Source organism: Zingiber officinale, chromosome 6B, assembly GCF_018446385.1.
Source record: "Zingiber officinale cultivar Zhangliang chromosome 6B, Zo_v1.1, whole genome shotgun sequence".
Classification (NCBI taxonomy): Eukaryota; Viridiplantae; Streptophyta; class Magnoliopsida; order Zingiberales; family Zingiberaceae; genus Zingiber; species Zingiber officinale.
Genome location: NC_055996.1, coordinates 21,795,778 through 21,817,890, shown reverse-complemented (window position 1 = coordinate 21,817,890; position 22,113 = coordinate 21,795,778). Strand labels below are relative to the sequence as shown.

The following is a 22,113-nucleotide window of genomic DNA, read 5'->3' as shown; positions in this document are numbered from 1 at the left end:
GCAAGTATTTTTATAGAATTTTTTTAAAAAAAAAAATCAATGTTCGAGAATTTTTAATATTAAAAATTAGTATTTAGATAAATACTTCATAGAAAATTCAATAACGATTATAAAATTTTGAAAATATTTACTTGGATAGAGAATATGATAAATTTTGATAGAAAATATTTTTTTATAAAAAATAGCACTACAAAATATTTTTAAATTGAAGAATATGAATTTTGTTAAGAAATTCATAAGAATTAATAAAAAATGTTGAAAATTTTCTTACAGTTAAGAAATGAAATCTTCTTTTTAGAAAAAATTTATATATAGTTAATTTTAAACAGAAATTATACAAAAAAAATATTTAGATAATTCTAAGCAAACAACAAAAATTAAATCAATTTAAAAGTACGACATGTATAAAAATTTAATTTAAGCACGATTTTAGAACCCAACTGAATTAATCAAAAATTTTCTAGGGATATATTTTGGTGATAATTTTCTAATTTGACTCTTATGATATCTAAAATATCAATTAAGTCCTGAATAATTTCTAATTTGTTGAACATGTGAGCATCCATAATTCTTCAAATTTTCTACTACTACTTTGAAATTTTCATTTTCAATTTTTATCTTATCGAAATCTTTTAATTGACAAGATGTTGCTAAGGTTATTTTTAATTCCTCATTTTTTTTAAAAATTTCATGTCAATTGCTAATTTACAAGAATATTTTGACAATCTTTTTATAAATTTAAATAACTTATCAGGAGGTAGAGATTGTACTTGACTTACCTTGTCGATCTTATTATCTGATGCTCCCCCTGTAGAGCTTCTTTCTTTTGATGTTGCTCCCCTTCATGAATGCTCTCGAGGCTCATCTCCGATGAGGTTGCTCCGTCTTCTTCTTGATGACTTGCCATCAGTGCAAGTTCGGCATAGTCTATGACGCTCGAATCTAATGACGAAGTTTCGTCCCATATCACCTTTAGATTCTTGTGCTTCTTCTGGGTTGCTCTTTTATCCTTTTTCTTATCCTTGTCCTTGTTCTTCAGTTTTGAGCAGTTGTCTTTGACGTGCCCTTTTTCATTGCAATGATTGCACCTTAATTTTCTCTTTCTTCTTTTGTTCTGCACTTGATTAAACTTATTATCTTTAAAAAAAATTTGAACTTCCTTACCATGAATGTCGTTTCATCATCATTGAGAGAAGTTTCGAATTCTGGTTCATCTAGTTTTGCCTTCAAAGCAATGTTGTATTTCGACTCCTTCTTTAGATCTGCGTATCTAGGTTCATGAATTTCAAAAGTAGAGAATAGCTCTTTTAAATTACTTACCTCTACATCTCTAGAGATGTAATATGCATCTACTAGAGTTGACCATTCAGGAGTTCTAGGAAAAGCGTTAAGCGCATACCTTAGTGAATCTCAGTTTGTTACTTTTTCTCCTAGATTCATGAGTTCGGTGATAAGTTCTTTGAGTCTCGAGCGTAGATGTGCGACGATTTTACCTTCTTCCAATCAGAGGTTATTGATCTAGTTCCGGAGTAGGTCCCGTCTCACGAGTTTTGCCTCCGAGGTTCCTTTATGTAGTTCCAAGAAATTTTCCCAGAGATCTTTGGTTGATTCATAGGTGCTGATTCGGTTGACTTCTTGTGGTGGTAAAACACTCAGCAGATGGAATTCTACTTTGCCATTTGCTACAAAATCGGCTTGTTCCTTTTTCATCCACTGATGTTCTTCTTTATCTTTTCCTTAATGATCCTTGGGTGCTATAAAACCATAATTCATTATTAACAATAATTCAAATTCAATTTTGAAGAATACTTCCATCTTCTATTTTTCAGTTCACGAACTCCCCCTCAAACTTAGGCGGGTAGATGCTCGATCTAGCCATCGTCTTTTGTGCTTCAGTCAGCGGTTAGTCCTTCTGAAGTGGTTAGGCTCTGATACCACTTGTAGGTCCCTTGCGACTGACAAGAGGGAGTGAATTGCCCTACATAATTTAAAACAAACACCTTTCTCAACTCGATCGAGCTCAACACAATTACACACTTAATTAAACAGAATGAAAAAAAAAGTACAAGATAAGCAACGATTTACTTGGTTAGCAATTATAGGATTACTACTCTAAAAAAAGTAAGCTCAGTAGAAAAATCTTCTTCTGGAACAAAACATTAGAGGTGGAGAAGTCTCGTACATGAAAATGACGCTCAGAAATGAAGAACTGAATAGAACTTGAAGTATTGAGTGTGTTGTTCTGAAAGGAGAAGACCAGGGCTCTATTGATAACCCACTGGTCGAAACTGACCATTGCTGACGTGGCACGGTCCGGGCGCCTGAGTGTGGATAAAACTTTATCCATGTCATAACAACTATGTAACAAGCAAAAGATAATATTTTATCTGGTCCGGGCACTTGGAATAGCTCTGAGCATTAGGACCACCTTCACCCAGGGGCGACTCGCCAAGGTGCCTCGCTAAGGTGCCCCCGGTTGGACCAAACTGGTCTAGGTTCCTGGAGTATCTCCAGGTGCCCGGAATAACTCTGGGCGCTCAGACGACTATCAACTTTATGTTGAATTTTCGTCCGGGTCTTCTACTCTGTTTCTGCTCACTTGGGTGATTTTGGTCATTCGAAATAGGGCTCACTCGAACCCATTTTCCGGCCTTCTCGAGCAACCTTCCGCTCTGGCTTCTCGTCGTTCAGAAACATTACACGCTTCCTTCTTGTCTGTTGGCGTACTATTCCATAGTGCATCGTCTCTCAGACTCACTGAGCCCATCGACTCTTTCCCGTCCTGTCATTCTCATTAGTTGCATCTTTTGCTAGACTTCCTGTGCTCCTAAGTTCCCTGCACACTTAGACACAAGGAATAAAAAAAAATAAGACCTAACTTGGCTTGGTTGATCACATCAAAACTATCATGGGTTACTTACAGATGGGACATCCATAGCCACTTGGTTGAATCTCTTGATGTAGGCCCTCAATGCTTCCTTGGGCCCTTGCTTCACAACGAATAAGTTAACGTTCGTCTTTTGGTAACGGTGGCTGCTAGCAAAATGGTGCAGAAACTCCACTCGGAAGTGTTTGAAGTTGTGGATTGATTCGATCAGCAGGCGTCTAAACCACCTCTGCGCTGATCCAGAAAGACTGGTGAGGAAGACTCGACACTTCACTCCACCGATGTATTGATGGAGTGTGGTCGTGTTGTCGAACTTGATCAGATGGTCCTCCGGGTCGGCTGTTCCATTATACTCTTCGATCATCAATGACGTGTAATGTCATGGTATTGAGTAGTCCAAGATCCCATAAGAGAACTGTCTATTTATCCGTTCGAGAGAGTCATCGAGCCTAGGTGCTTTACCCTTCTGTCCATCCCAGATAGGCGTGTCGTCCGAGGAGGATCCCTATTCTCTATCCGCTCGGCCTTGTTCGTCTGGAGGGGTGTGGAACAATGCTCAGTGAAAGGGGATTAACACATTTGATGCATCTCCAAATGTGCCAGTCGGCTTGTTGTTAGGTCTGTGAGCGACGATGTTTTTCACTCAGCCTTGATGGCCGGCCTGCCAGCTGGTTGCTGACGCTGCGGGTTCATTTGCTTGGCAATCGACTATCGTCTGCTGCTACTACTCCAATATCTTGGCCGGTCTTGCTTGTATCAGCATGTCCAATTCTTCTTGTGTCAACATCATGGTCATAAGTCATACAGCGTTATCCATCTTCACGTCTTGGATACAGGTTAATTTCCCACAGACGACGCCAATGTGATCCTTTCTGAAAAGGGTGAAGACAGCTGGCTGGGGATGTGGCTCTGCGGTTGAACGTGTGAAGACTCCGCCGCCCTGCAAAACTAAGAACATCGGAGTGAGGCTAGGGAAGGAGTTCCGACGTTGGTCCTACGACGCTCAAATAAGTCACTAGCAACAGTGAAGAGCAAATAAAACTGTAGCAGTAACAAGAGTGTAATCACAATAACACATACCTAATTCAGTGCATGACCCCCCTTTATATAGTGGCCTTGTATCGTATGTGCACGCTTCTCAAAGTGCATGCACATTTCCCAATTGTCATATGAAATGATAAGTTAGGGAAGTGTTCTTGACACATTTCCTTAACAGGGCATGCAAATTACTAATATGATAGTGGAAATTTCCGTCATACGATTTGCCTGTTGACCATGCCCTGCTATCAACGGCACAAACTCCCAGAAGGATATGATGAGCTAAGCAAGGGGTCCTCTATTTGGCCCTAGCAAGGGGGCCACTCGGCCAGGATCCCTCACTCGGTCGCTCAAGGTTCTTCTCCGCGATCGCTCAGCTGGTAGGTTGTTCCTCATACATCCGGACAAACGGTCCGGTAGGACTAGCCCTTATGGGGTCGTCACAGTTATGAACATCTGTTCTCCTCTCTTTAGTCATTTGGTAATCGGGTCATTGCCTATCGCCCAGCTAGACAAGCGATCTGGTAGGATGAGCCTCCGGGCAACACCTTGATACTGGTCCCCCTTCCGCTAAGTGGGCGGTCATGCCCGATCAGACCCTTTAGACCCGATAGACCCGTTGCCACCCACTGACCAACTTTGGTGACTCGGTGATTTCATGCCTTTGATTGCCTTAACTTTGACCTCTACGTTGGTTGCTTTTCCCACCTTTGACTTGCCCTTATAGGCTCCTTTTATCACCGCAGTAACCATTTTTGTCATCACCCTTTGCTACTAAACTATAATTTTTTTTACATGACAACCCTATTTTATAGTAGTAAATTTATACATACATCGCTAAATCTTTAACTGTATTTTTCTACTAACTTCACTCTTGATAGAAGTTTGTTCTTCAACGCCGAGGTTTTTAACTGCTGTTGTCCTTTGAGCTCTTCTCTTGAAACTCTTACGACAATATCCCTAAACCCTAAATAGTCTTTTGCAATCCTGCCAAATAACATGAGAAGGTATGATAAACAGAGGAGGTTATGATCGTTTCGTATTTATAAGACCAAACAGAGGGATGAAGGGAAAGAGAGGGTGAGAGGACGTGCATTCGAACCATAAAATAATTTTCAATTAAAAATATGGCTTGGATGCTTAGAAAATGATGATTAAAAAGAGGAGGTTGGTAGATTAACAAGAGTAAAAAGGAAATTTTACTCTTTTATATACACCCAATGATATAAACAAAATTACCATACGACATTAGATAAATTATCGTATTTTTTTATCACGTCTGTCCGTCTTAATTTTAATCGGCAATTTTCCCACTTATTTATTCTTTTCTTTCTTCTCTTTCTTCCCTCTTTGCATAAATTAATAACGTATGAATAACATTTTATAAAGTTTAATTAAATTTTTTATAACATTTAAATATATTTGGAGAATCCGAAATAAATAATGGATAGCACATTTGAACTTCTTGCAACCCCAAAAATCCATAGGAACTGAAATGGGTGCAATTAGAGCTCTCTAGGTTCATTAGTGGGGTTTGACCAAAATCTACTGATAGACCTATAGAGCTCCGATTACACTTATTTTACTTTCTGTGGATTTATGGGGTTACAATGAATTCAAATATGCTATCTATTGTTTATTTTGACTTTCGAATGTGTTAAAATATAATAAAAAATAATCGTCAAAATTCTCAACGTTAGACCTGATATGATTCCATATCAGACCCAACGTGGGTTTGATATGATCTCTCTAAATATATTTAAATGTTATAAAAAATCAATTAAACCTTATGAAATGTTATCCATACGTTATTCATCTATGCAAAGAGGGAAGAAAGAAAAGAGAGAAAAAGGAAAAATAAGCGGGAAGTTACATGCATAGGAGAGAGGAAAGGGAAGAAAGAAGAAAATGATTGAAAAAAATATAGAAAAAGTTAGATTTATTAAGAGGGTAGAATGGGAAGTGTACTTGAAATGGTGCTCCCTTTGTTAAATACTAAAGTAACCTGCATCATTTGATCAATTCAGAAAGTTAGATGCACCATTTGATAAATTATCAAATTTTAATTGACCATTTAGTATGACTTTTAATAACCCCCACGACATAGCACAGACAGTGGGTGCATGGAACTCTGACATAATAATCAGGGAATTGATCTCCTAGATGATGATTGATATCATCGATCCCACCATACGCTCAATATTTATATACTTATATGTGTTGGTGCGGGAAGCATCCGACGATCAAACCGGTGTTTTGATTATGTCAAAGGGTTCAAGTTAAGTTGGTCTGTTATCTAATGTGTGTGAATGAGATTACAGGAAAGTCCTAAGGTTACTTAGGTAAAAGTCTTAGCTGATGTTAGGCAAGTGAAAAACCCTAGGGGGTGGTAACCCTAGCCGGAAAGTGTTGGCGGGTCGAAGCTTGGGGCAAAAATCCTAGGGGACGGTAACCCTAGGTGGAAATCCTGGTGTTGCGAACCAGGTGGAAGTCTGGATGGGTCGTGGAGCGGACATCCAGCATGAAGATCGGATGACTCGAGCGTCGAGCAAAAGCTCAGTCGGTCTGGAGGACCGAACTGGCAAAAGGTAACTTCTCCTGAGTGAAGTAGGGGAGGGCACGTTCCTCGCGGAGGGAACAGTAGGTGTCGGTTCAACGTAGGGTTTCCGGTTGAAAATCCGAAGTCAGAACCGGACAGTCCGGAGACTGTCAAAATATTTTATTATCATGTTTATCATGTGCTAACTTTGTTTTGCAGGATATATGGTTGTTTTGTGGACTAATATATTTTACAGGGACAAAAGAGCACATTATGTCTCGGATGAACAGTACCCGAGGCACCCTCATGGAGCTTGGAGGCGCCTCGGGTGCAAGGCAGAAGAAGCGCGTGCAGCAAAGCTGGAGGCGTCCTCATAGGAGTTGGAGGCGCCTTGGACAGGCTTGAAGGCACCCTCAAGGAGAATGAAGCTGCGACCACTTCTGATCTGATCTGTGCGGCGAACTCGGCGCGGATGAGGGCGCCTTCAAGGAGGTTGAAGCTTGAAGGCGGCCTCAACAAGCTTTATAAGAGGTCTCGACCAGCAGCTTTCAATCAACAATTCTGAAGTGATCTTTCACCTGTGTGCTGCTCAAGAAATATTCCGGCCAAGCTACGACAAGTCTCTGACGACCTGGAGCTGCGATTTTACGATTTCTTGTTATCGGTATAAGTGCATTTATTTGTAATCATTAATTGTACTTTATTTACGATATTATAGTGATTGCCCAAAATAAACGTTCAACGAGCGTGTGTCTTGGAGTAGAAGTCGCCCTAGGCTCTAAATCAAGTAAATATTTAGATCTTTTGTGTGCGTTATTTTCTTATTCCGCTATTTTACTCGTACATTTTTCGAATACGAATTATGAAAATAACAAACGTTATTTATTCCTTCTCTAACGCATCTCGATCCAATAATATGAACCTCCAATTATATAAAGATTCACTTTAAGAAAATCATTAGGATAATAAATCTATTTTTTTTTAATTAAATAGAACACGTGGGACGGACTTCCGCCCCATCACACACATCAATTAACGGCCCCTAAAAACGATAGGACCGGTACCACTCCGGCAACACATCAGCCATTCAAAATTCAAAAAGCTCTCCAGCTGTCTCTGTACGTGACACTTAACACTCACGTAGCGTCGTCACGTCCCCCTTTCGTAGCGTTTAATGCTTAGAAATAACCACACGTTAAAAACCCACCCGTTTTCGTCCTCACTCGTCTTATTCGTAGTTATTTCTCACCACAATATTATTCCGTCGTGCAAACCTCGCGATTGGATCCACACAATGCCGTCCATATACAATCGGACGGCCATAATCACCCCTGCAACGCTTAGCTTTCCGGATAAGCTTCGGCGCGGCGCTGGAAGTTGGTAACATCTTTCCCGTGACGATGGCCCCTTATCTGAATTCCCGGAAGGCAGGGGAATATAATTGCCTGTACGACAGCTGTTCGATGACGTCAACTAGACAAAGCTCGTACGAAAACTCCCGCTACTCAACTGCACCTTCCCCGTCGGCCAAGGCCCGAGGGAAAAGCAGCGTTTTCGATTCGTGGGTAGGGAAGCGAGTCGTTGGAACGGGCGTACGCGTGCGACAAAAGGGTACGGGCAATAAAACTACTCACGCTTCCGCTTTGCCAGCTAGCAAGGCGTCAGAGACGAACAGCTGGACTCCACACGCGCCATCATGGCATTGGCAGTTCTTTAGACTCCGGCCTTTTGAGTGGGGACAGCGACGGGACGCAACCGGGAATTAACCCGTTTGACGGCCCCACCTGGAATTATCTATCTGCTTTCCAGCAACGGCTACTTCGGCCAGTGTGGCGTCCTCGTCGTGGCGCTAGGGAGGGTCCCGTCCGTCCTACGTGGCCCATGGCTTTCTCGTCAAGCTATTGGGAACTTGCTATAAAAGAAGGGATCCACTGCAGCAGACGCTCATTGCATCCGAGAAGCTTTCTTCACTCGCCTCGTCTTATCGTCGTCTTCGATTCTCGTATCGGATCTATGGACGTACGCAATGGAAGCTTGGGTTGGTTAGTAATGGCAGTATGGGTCTCGGTGAGTGCGTTGCGAGCGCAAAGCTCCAAGTTTGATGAGCTCGTGCAGCCGAGCTGGGCCACCGACCATGTAATCCACGACGGCGAGCTTCTCAAGCTCAAGCTTGACAACTCTTCCGGTTGGGGCTCTAGTATTTTTTTCTTCACTCCATTACTCTGTGGTACTGATGCTGAAGCAAGCGGTGGTTATTCTTAATTGTTTTGCATGGTCTCAGGCTCTGGATTCGCGTCCAAGAGTAAGTATCTCTTCGGCAAGGTCACCGCGGAGCTCAAGCTCGTGGAAGGGGACTCCGCCGGAACTGTCACCGCTTTCTATGTACTGCCTCCGAGCTCAATTGCACGTAATTAATGTGAAGTTTGTGAAAAGATTCGATTTTCACGGTGTTGTGGCTCGCAGATGTCATCGGAAGGGGCGAACCATCATGAGTTCGACTTCGAGTTCCTGGGGAACAGAACAGGGGAGCCGTACCTGGTGCAGACGAACCTCTACATCAATGGAGTCGGAAACCGAGAGCAGCGGATGGACCTGTGGTTCGATCCCACCACCGATTTCCATGCCTATTCTATCCTCTGGAACCCGCAGCAGGTGGTGTTCCTCGTCGACGACACGCCCATCCGCGTGCTCTCCAACCGCGCGGCGTCGCGCAGCGGCATTGCGTTCCCCGGCGACCAACCGATGGGCGTCTACAGCTCCATATGGAACGCCGACGACTGGGCCACCGAGGGCGGCCGGGTGAAGACCGACTGGTCCCACGCGCCCTTCGTAGCCACGTTCCGCAGCCTCCGCATCGACGGCTGCGAGTGGGCGCCCGGCGCGGAGGTTGCGGCGGAGCTGCGGCGGTGCAGCGCCAGCGAGCAGGGGAAGGAGGGGCGCTACTGGTGGAAGGAGAAGGAGATGGAGGTGCTCACGGTGCACCAGAGCCACCAACTAATCTGGGCGCGCGCCAACCACCTGGTCTACGACTACTGCAGCGATCCCGGCCGCTTCCCGTCGCAGCCACCGGAGTGCAATAAATAAATTAACCGGGTCCACTTTCAAATTTCATGTAACTACACAATCTCTCTCAGTCGCCTGCTCCGGCGAACCTCTGGTTCATCTTCTCTTCTGTTCGCCGCTTACTGTGCACTCGTTCTCTCTTCTAATGGATGCGTAAGAAAGTTTAGGGAATTGGGAAAGCTTGTCTGTTTGGACGTTGAGGCATTGGATTCTTTAGCAAACGCTCGTGAAAATGCACTGCATTTAACAGCATTGGTAAAGAAGACAGTCGTTAAAATATTTTTTTTCTGCTTTTGAAGGATTAAAAGTAGTACAATTCACATGAAGAAGTATGTTGTGGCACAAAAAAAGCAGAAAGCTCTCATCTTTATTCTTTGGGTATGGAAACAGAAAGCAACGCATCATCATTTGCTAAATTTAGCATCTCATTTATTAGTCTGCTGTTTTAAATGCCATTGTGATGATAATTGTAAAGCCAAAAAAGAATAGGTGTACTTCATTTTGTTTTTTCATCTAAAATATGTCTTTAAAAGAAACATTTCAGTGAGATTTATTATCATCCACTGTCATTATGGGAAGATGTTTTGGATCTCCAATGAGTGCCAAAGACAATTAGGATCACACATCAAACGAGAGGCCAAAAGAAGCTTAAAGCTATTGGTGGACTCTTTGGCCACATCACTCACTCACGCTAACAAGATCCATTTGATTAGATTTACATTATAATAAATTCAGAATTGAACAAAGAACATGATGGAAGGGAACCTTAAGACTGATCATGAAACAGAGACAAAGACTCAAAGGAGGACACGCTTTGGATTCTTATCTCCTAATTCTTTACTGTATATCTGCAAAACTGCTGCTTGGTTATAGTTTATATTTTGTATGCATAGATGAATAAGATAATGAAGGCAGATATATAGAATATGTTTGCTTTGTTCCCAATGAAGGAGCATCGAGTTTTCGATCATCAGGAGACAAGATGGCAGCTAAACAAAGTTTAGATATCTTTAATCTTTTCAAAATCAAGCAAATCTAAGCCTATTTACTCCAAACAATCTCTTCTTTCTTTCTTTCTTTCTTTCTAGAGTATCTTTAAATTGCAATCTCCATCCATTTGACCAGCCATCCCTTTCCCTCATGTCTCCAAATCCAACTGTCCTCATTAACACAAACCTCAAATCCCAATCACATTCCAATCATCACCCCCAAAACCCCATAATTTTCTCCAATTAACCAAATTCTAAAATCATTATTAATTAATTCACCCTCCTTCCTCTTCCTCCTCTATATAATCCTTCAACCTCTTCAGGGTTCCTCCAAGAATTTTTAGAGCTCGGATAAATTAAATGGCTCGCCGCTTCATCCTCCTCGCGGCCTTCCTCTACTTCGTCGTCGCATTCGCCGCTGCTCGGCCGGCTCCGACGGAGACACGGGGGTTGGCTGAGGAGTCGCACTTCGCCTCTGCGCCGGCAAGTCAGTCATCGGCGCTGCAGCACCACCGGCGGGCGCCGGACAGGTCGATTGCGGGCGCCGAGGTGATACTTGGAGGCCTCGCCACTGCAATCTTTGGAGCCATTTTTGCGTACATCAGAGTCACAAGAAAACAGAGCAGCACTGAAGATAATTGCAAGGCGTGATTATATTTTAATGGCTGCTCGATCTTTCATCTTCTTTTGGTGCCTGTTATTGATGAACTGATCGCAGACCTGAAATATATATGTAATATGTCGATGTGTATAAATGGAATTGGATTTCCAAACAATGACGGATGACTATAATTTAGTTTTTCCAGTGATATTTGAACTATATATCGATATTAATTATAGTTTACTGAGATCCTTTGGTTCCATCCAAATGTATATGCTTATATAGTTTTTTTTAATAAACATTCTTTTTATCAAATATATATATTTCAAAAAAAATATTTAATTTCCAGCCACTTCTACCCAATAATTGTGTTTTTTGATTTGACAATAAATAATCAGATTCTGCTCATGATATATTATAATCTACGACTACAAAAGAAGACAAGACTGCTGCTCCAGCTGGGTGTTGGGTCCCACGGAGTTAACATATGCATGCATGGCTGTATTCGTGCGGACGTGCATGTATCTATTCAATCTCGCCTGATGACCCAGTACAAACTTTGTGCAGCATCATTTATAATTATTTTAAAAGGATAAAAAGGAAGAAAAACATTTTAATATTTATTTATGAAAAAAATGAAAGCTTAATATGTCGCATTCATTATTTATTTCATATCCATTGATTTGAAGCCTCACTCACATCAGCCACAGTTTGCAACACCTGGATTTCATTTCTTTTCTCTGGTCCAATTCGTCCTTGACACTGGGAGAGCCATCGGTGTTTGCAGCCGTGCTCAATGAATGCTTTACTTGTGGTAAGAAATTAGACAATTTGGTTTATTCAAAATTTATCAATAGTACATGTTGCTGTGTTATTTATAAATATATATATATATATATATATATATATTCTATTTATCTTTTTTATTATTATTTTTTTCTATTTTTTTATTATTTCTCTTTCTACTCTTTTTTTTTTTTCCTATACAATAACTTTTTTTCTCTTTCTTTTTTTTTTAAATTTCTTTTACACGTCAATTCTTTTAAAAAATATTTTAACACGTATAAAAAGTCAAATGAACAATGAATAACATATTTGAACTTCTTATAACCTCATAAATTCATAAGAACTGAAATGAGTGCAATCGGAGTTCTTTAGGTTCATAAGTAGGTTTTGGTCAAAATCCACTGATAGACTTAGAGAGTTCCAATTGTACCCATTTTAGTTCCTGTGAATTTCTGGGGTTGCAAGTAGTTTAAATATGCTATCCATTATTTATTTTGACTTCTCAGATGTCTTAAATGTAATAAGGAAGAATAGTCAAAGTTCTCCACGTTGTGCCTGCTATCATTCTATATCAGGCCCACATTGAGCCTAATATGATTTCATATCAGGCCCAACGTGGAAATTTTGACGATTCTTTCTTATTACATTTTAACACCTCTGACAAGATAAAATAAACAATGAATAGCATATTTGAGCTCCTTGTAACCCCAGAAATCCACAGGAACTGAAATGGGTGTAATCGGAGCTCTCTAGGTCCATTAGTAGGTTTTAACCAAAACCCTGAAATTTTGAGGTTGCAAGGAGTTCAAATATGTTATCCATGTTTATTTCAGCTTCTCAGAGGTGTTAAAATGTAATAAGAAAGAATCACCAACATTCTCCACGTTGGGCCTGATATGGAATTATATCACACCCAATATAAGCCTCATATCATTCTATATCATGCCCACATTATCAGACCCAACATGGAAAATTTTGGTGATTCTTTCTTATTATATTTCAATATCTCTAAGAAATTGAAATAAATAATGGATAGCATATTTGAACTCCTTGCAATCAGAGCTCTTTATGTCCATTAGTGGATTTCGACCAAAATTCACTTATGGACCTAGAGAGCTCCGATTGCACCCATTTCAATTTTTGTGGATTTCTATGATTGCAAGGAGTTCAAATATGCTATCGATTATTTATTTCATCTTATTAGAGGTGTTAAAATATTTTTAGAAGAATCAACGTGGAAAAGAGAAGAAAAAAGAGAAGAAGAAAAAGAATAAACGTTGCATGCGTAGGAGGAAAAAGATGAGAGAGAGAAATGACAGAGAAAATGAAAAGAAAAGTAATTAGGAGGGTAGAATAGGAAAAACACTGTAAAAAGGTGTATCATTTGGTAAATAACAAAGTAACATGCACATTTTGGTAAATTCGAAAACTTGGATACGTCTTTTGGTAAATTGCCATAAGAAATTTATTAGACAAAAATTTAATATGTGTTTCCTATTTTCTATATATATATAATATATATATAGAAATGATATGTTAGGCGATACTGTGTGCGTAATTGTAAGCAACGCGTATACGTAGCGTTGTCAGCTCGATTTTATTGTAAAAAAAATATTTCTTTTATTTTCACCCTTTCCACCTTCTATTCAAAATAGCGGCGAAGGAATTAGTCAAATCTAAATTTCCCTCGCTGTCGCTCCTTCCTTCTCCGTCATTGTCCGTTTGACCTCGCGCTCCTGTCGAGAAAGCAAAGTAAGGGTGTTGTAAGCTAGACCCACGTTATAGTCGTTTGCTTGTTCACTAGCTGGCTAGCAACTCTCTAAACTGCCACCGAACACATAGCCAACGTCGGTTTGCTTAGCACCCCTCTCCATTCTCGATCGTAAGCCTTTCTACTCCACTATCTGTTGTAAAGCTCTATACAATAATTTTTAGCCTTGATAGATCCTACAATGCACAAGTCCTAGCTGCTTTCTTACCAGTTTTTGCTTATGTAATTTGCAGGGAACTTGTCAAACATCAATTCCTACATTTCATAACCAATGGTAATTCGTTTCATTTTAAGTTGTAATTCCTGACCGTGATCCTAATATATATTAAAAGGAAGGAAGGATTTATGCTACAATGTGCAAGAACTCCTGCAGCCACTTGAACAGTTAGCTGTTATACGTTGTAGTAGCTACTTCGATAGCTAACTGCTACACCTTGTAGTAGCTAACTGTCCAATTAGCTACTACAATGTGTACTAGCTACTTGGTAAGTTGTTTCATTTTAAGTTGTAATTCCCTCTCCTCTATTCCTATTGTATACCGTTTATATGTGATTATCTTTATTTGACGTCCCGAGTGTTAAAATGGTGATTATTCCACAGCTAGTTGCTACAATGTTGTAGCAGTTACTTGGAATGTTAGCAGTTATAACGTTGTAGCAGTTACTTGGAATGTTAGCAGATATAACGCTGTAGTAGCTAATTCGACGGTCAACTGCTACAACGTTACAACAACTACTTGAAATGATAGCTGTTACAATATTGTAGCAGTTAATTCGACGATTAGCTGTTACAACATTGTAGTAGCTAATTCGACGATTAACTGCTACAACGTTGTAGCAGCTACCTCCACAGTGTGGGTGCTACAATGTTGTATCAACTATCTCGACACCTCAAACAATATTTTCTTATAATTTTTTGTTATAAAATTTACAAAAAAACTTGCCAAACATTATTTTCAACCAACTATTTGATGATAATTTTAAGGTAGCTACTTAGATGATACTATCTAAGTAGGTAGTAGATATTTATATTTAGGGTTTAGGGTTCTAATTTTTTATGATTTAAGTTGTAACTGCTACAACATGTATCAGTTTTCAATCGGATAGTTGTAACACCTTGTACTAGCTTTCTGACAATAGCTGTGACATAATGTAGCAGCTACCCTACAATAGCTACTCCATGTTATAGCAGCTACCCTACAATAGTTGCTACACAATGTAGCAGCTCCCCTACTATAGCTACTCCAAGTTATAGCAGCTACCCTATAATAGCTATTACACAATGTAGCAGATACCCTACAATAGCTGCTCCACGTTATAGTAACTACCCTACAATAGCTACTGCAGGTTGTAGCAACTACTTTGACACTCCAAACAAATATTTCTTACCAATTTTTTGTTATATAGGTTATAGGAAACATCATTTCCCACAAACCTTCCGATGATAAGTTTTTTCAATATAAGTTGTAAATACCTCTAATCTTAATATATATTATCATTCACGGGTGGAGAAAGTGAAAATATGTTGTGCAATTACATTTTTGTCCTTATCAGCCAAAGTTTTAACCCCTAAACTCGTCGTGTGATAGATATTTTGAAAGAATTTCATTGATAGTAGATCAGTGCTCCACGGTGTCTTCGTCAATCACTATCACCGTAACGACTTGTTTCTCATCCAAATCTTCGCCTCCATCGTAAGTATTGTGTTAGGCTTTAAAGTTTTAATTCTTCTTGTTTTGTTTAGGGGTTTGAATTTTTAGAGTTTTGATTCGTCTCCTAGCTGCTACAATGGTCTTTAATGATTATAGGCCTTTGGATTGAAGATTTACTTTGAGGAAATAGAGGGTTTAAAAAAAGTTTATCTTTGTTGTAGCAGCTACGCGACAACAATTGCTATAGTATAGTTAAACCCTAATGATTGATACAACTTTGTTAAACCCTATAATCCCTATTGGCTTCTCATTATTGTAGTAATTACTTGACCCTAAATAATGCTACAACGTGATTAGTAGCTATGTTGTAGCAGCTACTAATCACATTGCAGTACCTAGGAGAAATTATAGATATTGTAATGTATCATATTATGATTAAAAAATAACAGTATAATGTATCATATTATGGGTGAAAACTAACTACATAGTAATGAAGCCAAATGGTTATCACTAAGATCTTATGTATTTATTTGATAGAATTAAATGGTGTTGGTTGCTACTCGGAATATCGTACTGGTTCCCCTGTACAAAATTTTTGTACAAGTCCCGAACCTTTCCTAACAACCTACTGTGTTCTTTAGAAATTAAATTTGGAATCGTAAACAGAACTTAACATTATTGATTCTAAATTCAACTTTTCTGTTCTTAGAGGTTTAGACTTGGATCGCAAACGATGTTTAACATTATTAATCCAAATCCACCCATGTTACAAAGTTAATTAAATATTTATTTCAGAGATCGACTTCCAGGTTAAACATGGCGAGGTACTAGGCCTTCTTGGGTATGGGATCATCCACCACTTCCTAGACAAAGCCTTTCAATGAAATTCAATATTTAATCTCCTTATAGTAACCCTAGGTTTAACCATTAAGAACAATCGAATCACAAGATCGAAAAATAAAAGAAACATAAATTTGAAACATAAATTCAATTGCCTAGAATCGTTAGCCTCTTGTGTTTGGTAATTCAAAATTCATACAAAGAAAACTAGCATGATGCGGAATAAGACAACTAGTTATATCTTTCTTTGTAGCTAAAGACCTCTTGATCTTCTGTTGTATTCCTCACCTCCTCTTGGACATCGTGTGGGCGACGATCTACCAAGATTAATTCCACCGGGACCACTTCTTCTTCTCCAAGACTCTTGAGCCATCAAGGGATGGCAAAATAGGAAATTTTCTTCTCTTCTTCTTCCTCTCCAAGCAACCGACCACCAAGATGATGAAGCTTGAAGAACCGTCGGCCTCAAAGGAAGAAAACAAAAGAGAAGAGCATGGAAGAGATTCCGCCACCAAGGAATCAAGGCTTGTGTGTCGCCGGCTCTTAAAGAAACCATAAGGGTGCCGACCACACAATGAAGAGAGGAGAAAGCCTAAGTTGTATTATCTCATGAGACACCCTCTCCATCTCTTTTATAATCTTTGATCTTGACAAAAAAGGAAAGTTTAATTAAAACTTCCTTTCTTCTTCCTATGGCCGACCACATCATGGAGTCTAAAAAGGAAAAAATTTTACAACAAAAAATTAAAGCTTCCTTTTAAACCATGATGTCTACAAAAAAGGAAAGTTTTAAATATAATTAAAACTTACTTATTTGTGGTCTCCCTTTAAAAGAGGAAATTTTAATAACAATTAAAATCTATCTTTTTAAATTTCCTATTGCACATGGCAATAAAGGAAAATTTTAAAAATTAATCTCTCTCTTTTAAAACATATAGACAACTACAAAAAAGGAAAGATTAATTAAAACTTCTCTTTTAAAATCGTGGTTACAAAAAGGAGAGTTTTATCAAAAATTAAAATCTTTCTTTTAAACATTATAGACAACTACAAATAAGGAAAGATTTTAACAAAATTAAAATCTATCTTTAATCTTTTGTAAATAGCTATAAAAGGAAAGATTTTAAAATCTAAAACTCTCTTTTTAAAACCATGAAGATGATTATAAAAGGAAATTTTAAAAATAAAATTTCTCTTTTAAATCCCTTTCATGAATGGCTACAAAAGGAAAGAATTTAACAAAAATAAAATCTCCCTTTAATCCTATGTGGTCGGCCCCATGCTTGGACACCAAGCATGGTTTGGCCAGCCACTACTTGGGCTCCAAGCCTATGCTTGGGCGGCCCCTTGCTCCAAGCAAGGTTATATCTGGCTCATTACTTGGATAAGAAGTGGACTTAGTGGATACAAGATTTTATAGAGGTTACAACAGGGGCCGAGAGGAGAAATTGGTTTTGGTCTCTCGATGAGCTTGAACTTCCTATGTTCACCCCGAACATCCAGCTCAAGTTCATCAATAATAACTCATACCACTAAAGAGTTATTATTGAACTACCGCACCAATCTCAAATTACATTATGAGCTCCTTCTTATTATGAGTGCATTAATCTCCTTGTATTTAAGATATAGAATGTCCACTAATTAAATGAGTTACTGACAACTCACTTAATTAATATCTAGCTCCAAGAGTAGTACCACTCAACTTTATTGTCATGCCAGACTAGGTCCACCTGCAGGGTTTACATGACAATCCTTATAAGCTCCTCAAGGAGACATCATCAAACTAGTTTACTAGTGTTGGTTGCTACTCGGAAAACCTAGAGGTTCCACTGTATAAAAATTTTGTAAAAAGGTCTAAACCTTTTCCTAGCTACCATGTGTTCTTTTAAATTAAATTTTGGATCGCCTGCGGAACTTAACACGTTTGATCCAAAACTTAATCTATTTGTTCTTTTAGGTTTTTGACTTGGATCTCCTGCGGAACTTAACACGTTCGACCCAAGTCACCTTAAGTTATTAATTTCATTAAATATTAATTTCCATAATTGGTTCCCAGTACTGACATGGCGAGGCACATGACCTTCTTGGATATGGGAGCAACCACCACCGACTAGACAAAACCTTTTATAGAAAGCTAATATTTAATTTCCTAAAATAACTTTATGTTAACCGAAAGGAACAATCAAATCACAAGGAAAAGAAAAAACAAAAGAACACAACATCGAAAAACATATTCAAAATTCTAGAATCGTAAGCCTCTTGTATTTGGTATTATTTCCATAAATAACTAGTATGATGCGGAAAGGAAAAATTACTAGTTATACCTTCTAGAAAGACCTCTTGATCTTCTACCGTATTCCTCTTCTAACCTCGGACGTTGTGTGGGCAACGATCTTCCAAGATGAGAAACCACCAATCACCTTCTTCTCCTCCTAGCTAGGTTCGGCCAAAACAAGAAAGCTTCACCAAGGAAGAAGAAAAACACCAACCAAGCTCCAAGAGATGCAAGCTTTCTCTCCTTCTTCTTCTTCTTCTCCAAGTAGTATCCGGCCTCCACAAGAGCTCCAAGCAATAGAGAGTTTCGGCCACCACAAAGAGGAAGAGGAGAAGAGATGATGGCCGGCCACAACACCAAGGAAAAGAGGGAGAGAAATAATTGAGGTTCACCTCATGAAGTCACCCCACCCCTTCTTTTATATTCCTTGGCCTAAGCAAATTAGGAAATTTAATTACAATAAAATTTCCTTAATTTCCTTGACATGATTTAATTGAGAAAAATAAAATAAAATTTCCCAATTAGATCAATATTGGCCGGCCACATTAAGAGAAATAAATTTAGACAAGTTTTAATCAACAAATTAAAACTTCCTAATTTGTTTCCGAAAATTTTAAAAAATAAAATTTATCTTCAAAAAATCTCTTCATGGTTGATAAAAAGAAATTTCTATAATTTTAATTTTACAACATGTGAATAATTTTTAAAGAGAAAATAAAATATCTCACCAATCTACAAATAAGGAAAGAGATCTAATCTCTTTCTTTAATCTTTTGTAGATCCTTTTCAAGAGACATATTTTAATTTTAATTCTCTTTAATAAATTATATCTTCCACATAATAAAAATTAAAATTAAAAATCTTTTTTAATTTAATTATGGCCGGCCCTACTAGCTTGGGTTCAAGCTAGGGCCGGCCACCCTAAACTCATGCTTAGGCCGGCCCTAGCTTGGTTCCCAAGCTTGCTTGGTTCCCAAGCTTGCTTGGCCGGCCCCCTTTAGGTGGGTATAGAAGATGGGTATAGGTGGGTATAGTACTCTATAAATAAGAGGCTACGATAGGGACCGAGAGGAGGAATTGGTTTTGGTCTCCCGATAAAATTAAGCATCCCGTGTTCGCCCCGAACACACAACTTAATTTTATCAATAATAATTCATTCCACTAGAGAACTATTATTGAACTACCGCACTAATCCCAAATTATATTTTTGGGCTCCTTCTTATTATGAGTGTGTTAGTCTCCCTGTGTTTAAGATATCGAATGTCCACTAATTAAGTGAGTTACTCACAACTCATTTAATTAATATCTTAGTCCAAGAGTAGTACCACTCAACCTTATCATCATGTCGGACTAAGTCCACCTGCAGGGTTTAACATGACAATCCTTATGAGCTCCTCTTGAGGACATTATCAACCTAGTATCTCTAGGACACAGTTTCCTTCTATAATCAACAACACACACTATAAGTGATATCATTTCCCAACTTATCAGGCTTATTGATTCATCGAACTAAATCTCACCCATTGATAAATTAAAGAAATAAATATCAAATATATGTGCTTGTTATTATATTAGGATTAAGAGCACACACTTCCATAATAACTGAGGTCTTTGTTTCTTTATAAAGTCAGTATAAAAGAAACGACCTCTAATGGTCCTACTCAATACACTCTAAGTGTACTAGTGTAATTATATAGTTAAGATAAACTAATTCTTAATTACACTACAACCTTACAATGGTTTGTTCCTTTCCATTTTGGTCGTGAGCTACTGTTTATAATTTATAAGGTACTGATAACATGATCCTCTGTGTGTGACACCACACACCATGTTATCTACAATATAAATTAATTGAACAACTACATTTATCATAAATGTAGACATTTGACCAATGTGATTCTTATTTCTAGATAAATGTTTATACCAAAAGCTAGGCTTTTAGTATACATCCTAACGATCTCCCACTTATACTAAAAGACTAAGCTGCCATATCTGCTACCATACATCTGATTCCCAACCCTTCAACATGCCCATCAAAAGCTCTTGCCTTAAGGACCTTAGTGAAAGGATCTATAGATCATCACCTGATGCAATCTAGGCGGCAACAACTTCTCCTCGTTTATACGATTTCTCGTATTGGGTGGTACTTGCACTCTATTGTGTTTACTTGCCTTATAGACTTATGGTTTCTTCGAGTTTGCTACTGTACCAATATCATTACAATAAATTGTAATAATCTTTGGACAAACCAGAAATCATATCTAAGTCTATCTTGAGGTTATTGAGTCATTCAGCTTTTATGGCTACCTCAGAGGCTTGCCATATACTAAACTTCTATGGTAGAGTCCAGAAAAACACCTATGCTTATCACTCTTCCATAGTTATGACTTTACCTCCTAAAGTAAACACAAAACCCCGAGGTTGACTTACTATTGTCCCTTTCCGATTAGATGTTAAAATCTATGCAACCCACAGGAAACAAATTATCTGCCTTATAAGCTAGCATATAATCTCTAGTGTCTCCAAGATACTTCAATATATGCTTTACCGCAGATCAATGTCCTTGTCCAGAGTTGCTTTGATATCTACTAACTATGCCCACGGCAAAATAGATATCTGATCTCGTGCATAGCATACATTAGGTTTCCGACAGCCGAAGCATAAAGAACTGCCTTTATTTCCTTTATCTCCTTTGATGTCTACGGAGACATATCTTTAGATAAAGTTACTCCATGCTAAAAAGGTAAGAAACCTTTCTTGGAATTTTGCATGCTTAAAACGAGCAAGGAGTTTTTCGATGTATAAAGCTTGAGATAAGTAAAATATTCTTTTCTTGCGATCCCTTATTACTTTGATCTCAAGAATATATGCATTCTCCCAAGTCCTTTATATCGAATTGTTTGGATAACCATACCCTTACTTCTGACAACATTTTGATATTGTTTCCAACTACCAAAAATGTTATCTACGTATAGTACAAGAAATACCACCACGTTTCCATCATACCTTTTATATACACAAGACTTATCCGGTTACTAAATAAATCCATAGGTTTGGATTACTTTGATAAACTGGATGTTCCAAGACCTTGAAGCTTTGCCTCAGTCCATAGACTGATTGAGCTTGCACACAAGATGTTCTTAGCCCTTTGCAATGAATCCTTCTGGTTGTTTTATATGGATGCTTTCTTCAAGACTTCCATTAAAGAATGCTGTCTTGACATCCACTTGCCAAATAGATAAAAGAATCCGGATAGACTTAAGCATGGCTACCAGTGAAAAAGTTTCCTTTTTCATTAAGCCTTGCTTTGAAAGTTTCTACCTTCCTGTCTATCCCTCTTTTCCTATTATAGACTTTTTACACCCAAAGGCTTTTACACCATTTGGTGGTTCTACAAGCTTCCAGACTCTATTAGAATACATATATTCTAATTCTATTATTCATTACTCTTTGCCAAGATGCTGCATCTTTATCTTGGAGTGCTTCATCATATGTACGGGGATCAGGTTCATGCCAACCAGGGGTCAAGTCCAAAGACTCTCCCAAAACATGAATCCTTTAGATTGCCTAACAACCCTTCCACTATGTCGAGACACTTTCTACAATTGTACGTGTTGCAGTTTCTTATGGTATTTCATCTTGTACAGTTGGTACTAGATTAGACGTGTCCTTT

At 38.6% G+C, this 22,113-nt stretch overlaps 1 protein-coding gene across 1 annotated transcript; it reads left to right on the top strand.

Annotated features, from left to right (window-relative positions):
• Positions 1-8,400: 8,400 nt before the first annotated feature.
• LOC121992232 (xyloglucan endotransglucosylase/hydrolase protein 9-like) lies at positions 8,401-9,853 on the top strand. Its single transcript, XM_042546448.1, has 3 exons — positions 8,401-8,649; positions 8,746-8,846; positions 8,928-9,853. Exons 1-3 carry the CDS (start codon positions 8,478-8,480, stop codon positions 9,546-9,548), a joined length of 894 nt encoding a protein of 297 aa, XP_042402382.1. The 5' UTR covers positions 8,401-8,477; the 3' UTR covers positions 9,549-9,853.
• The last annotated feature ends 12,260 nt before the right edge of the window (positions 9,854-22,113 follow it).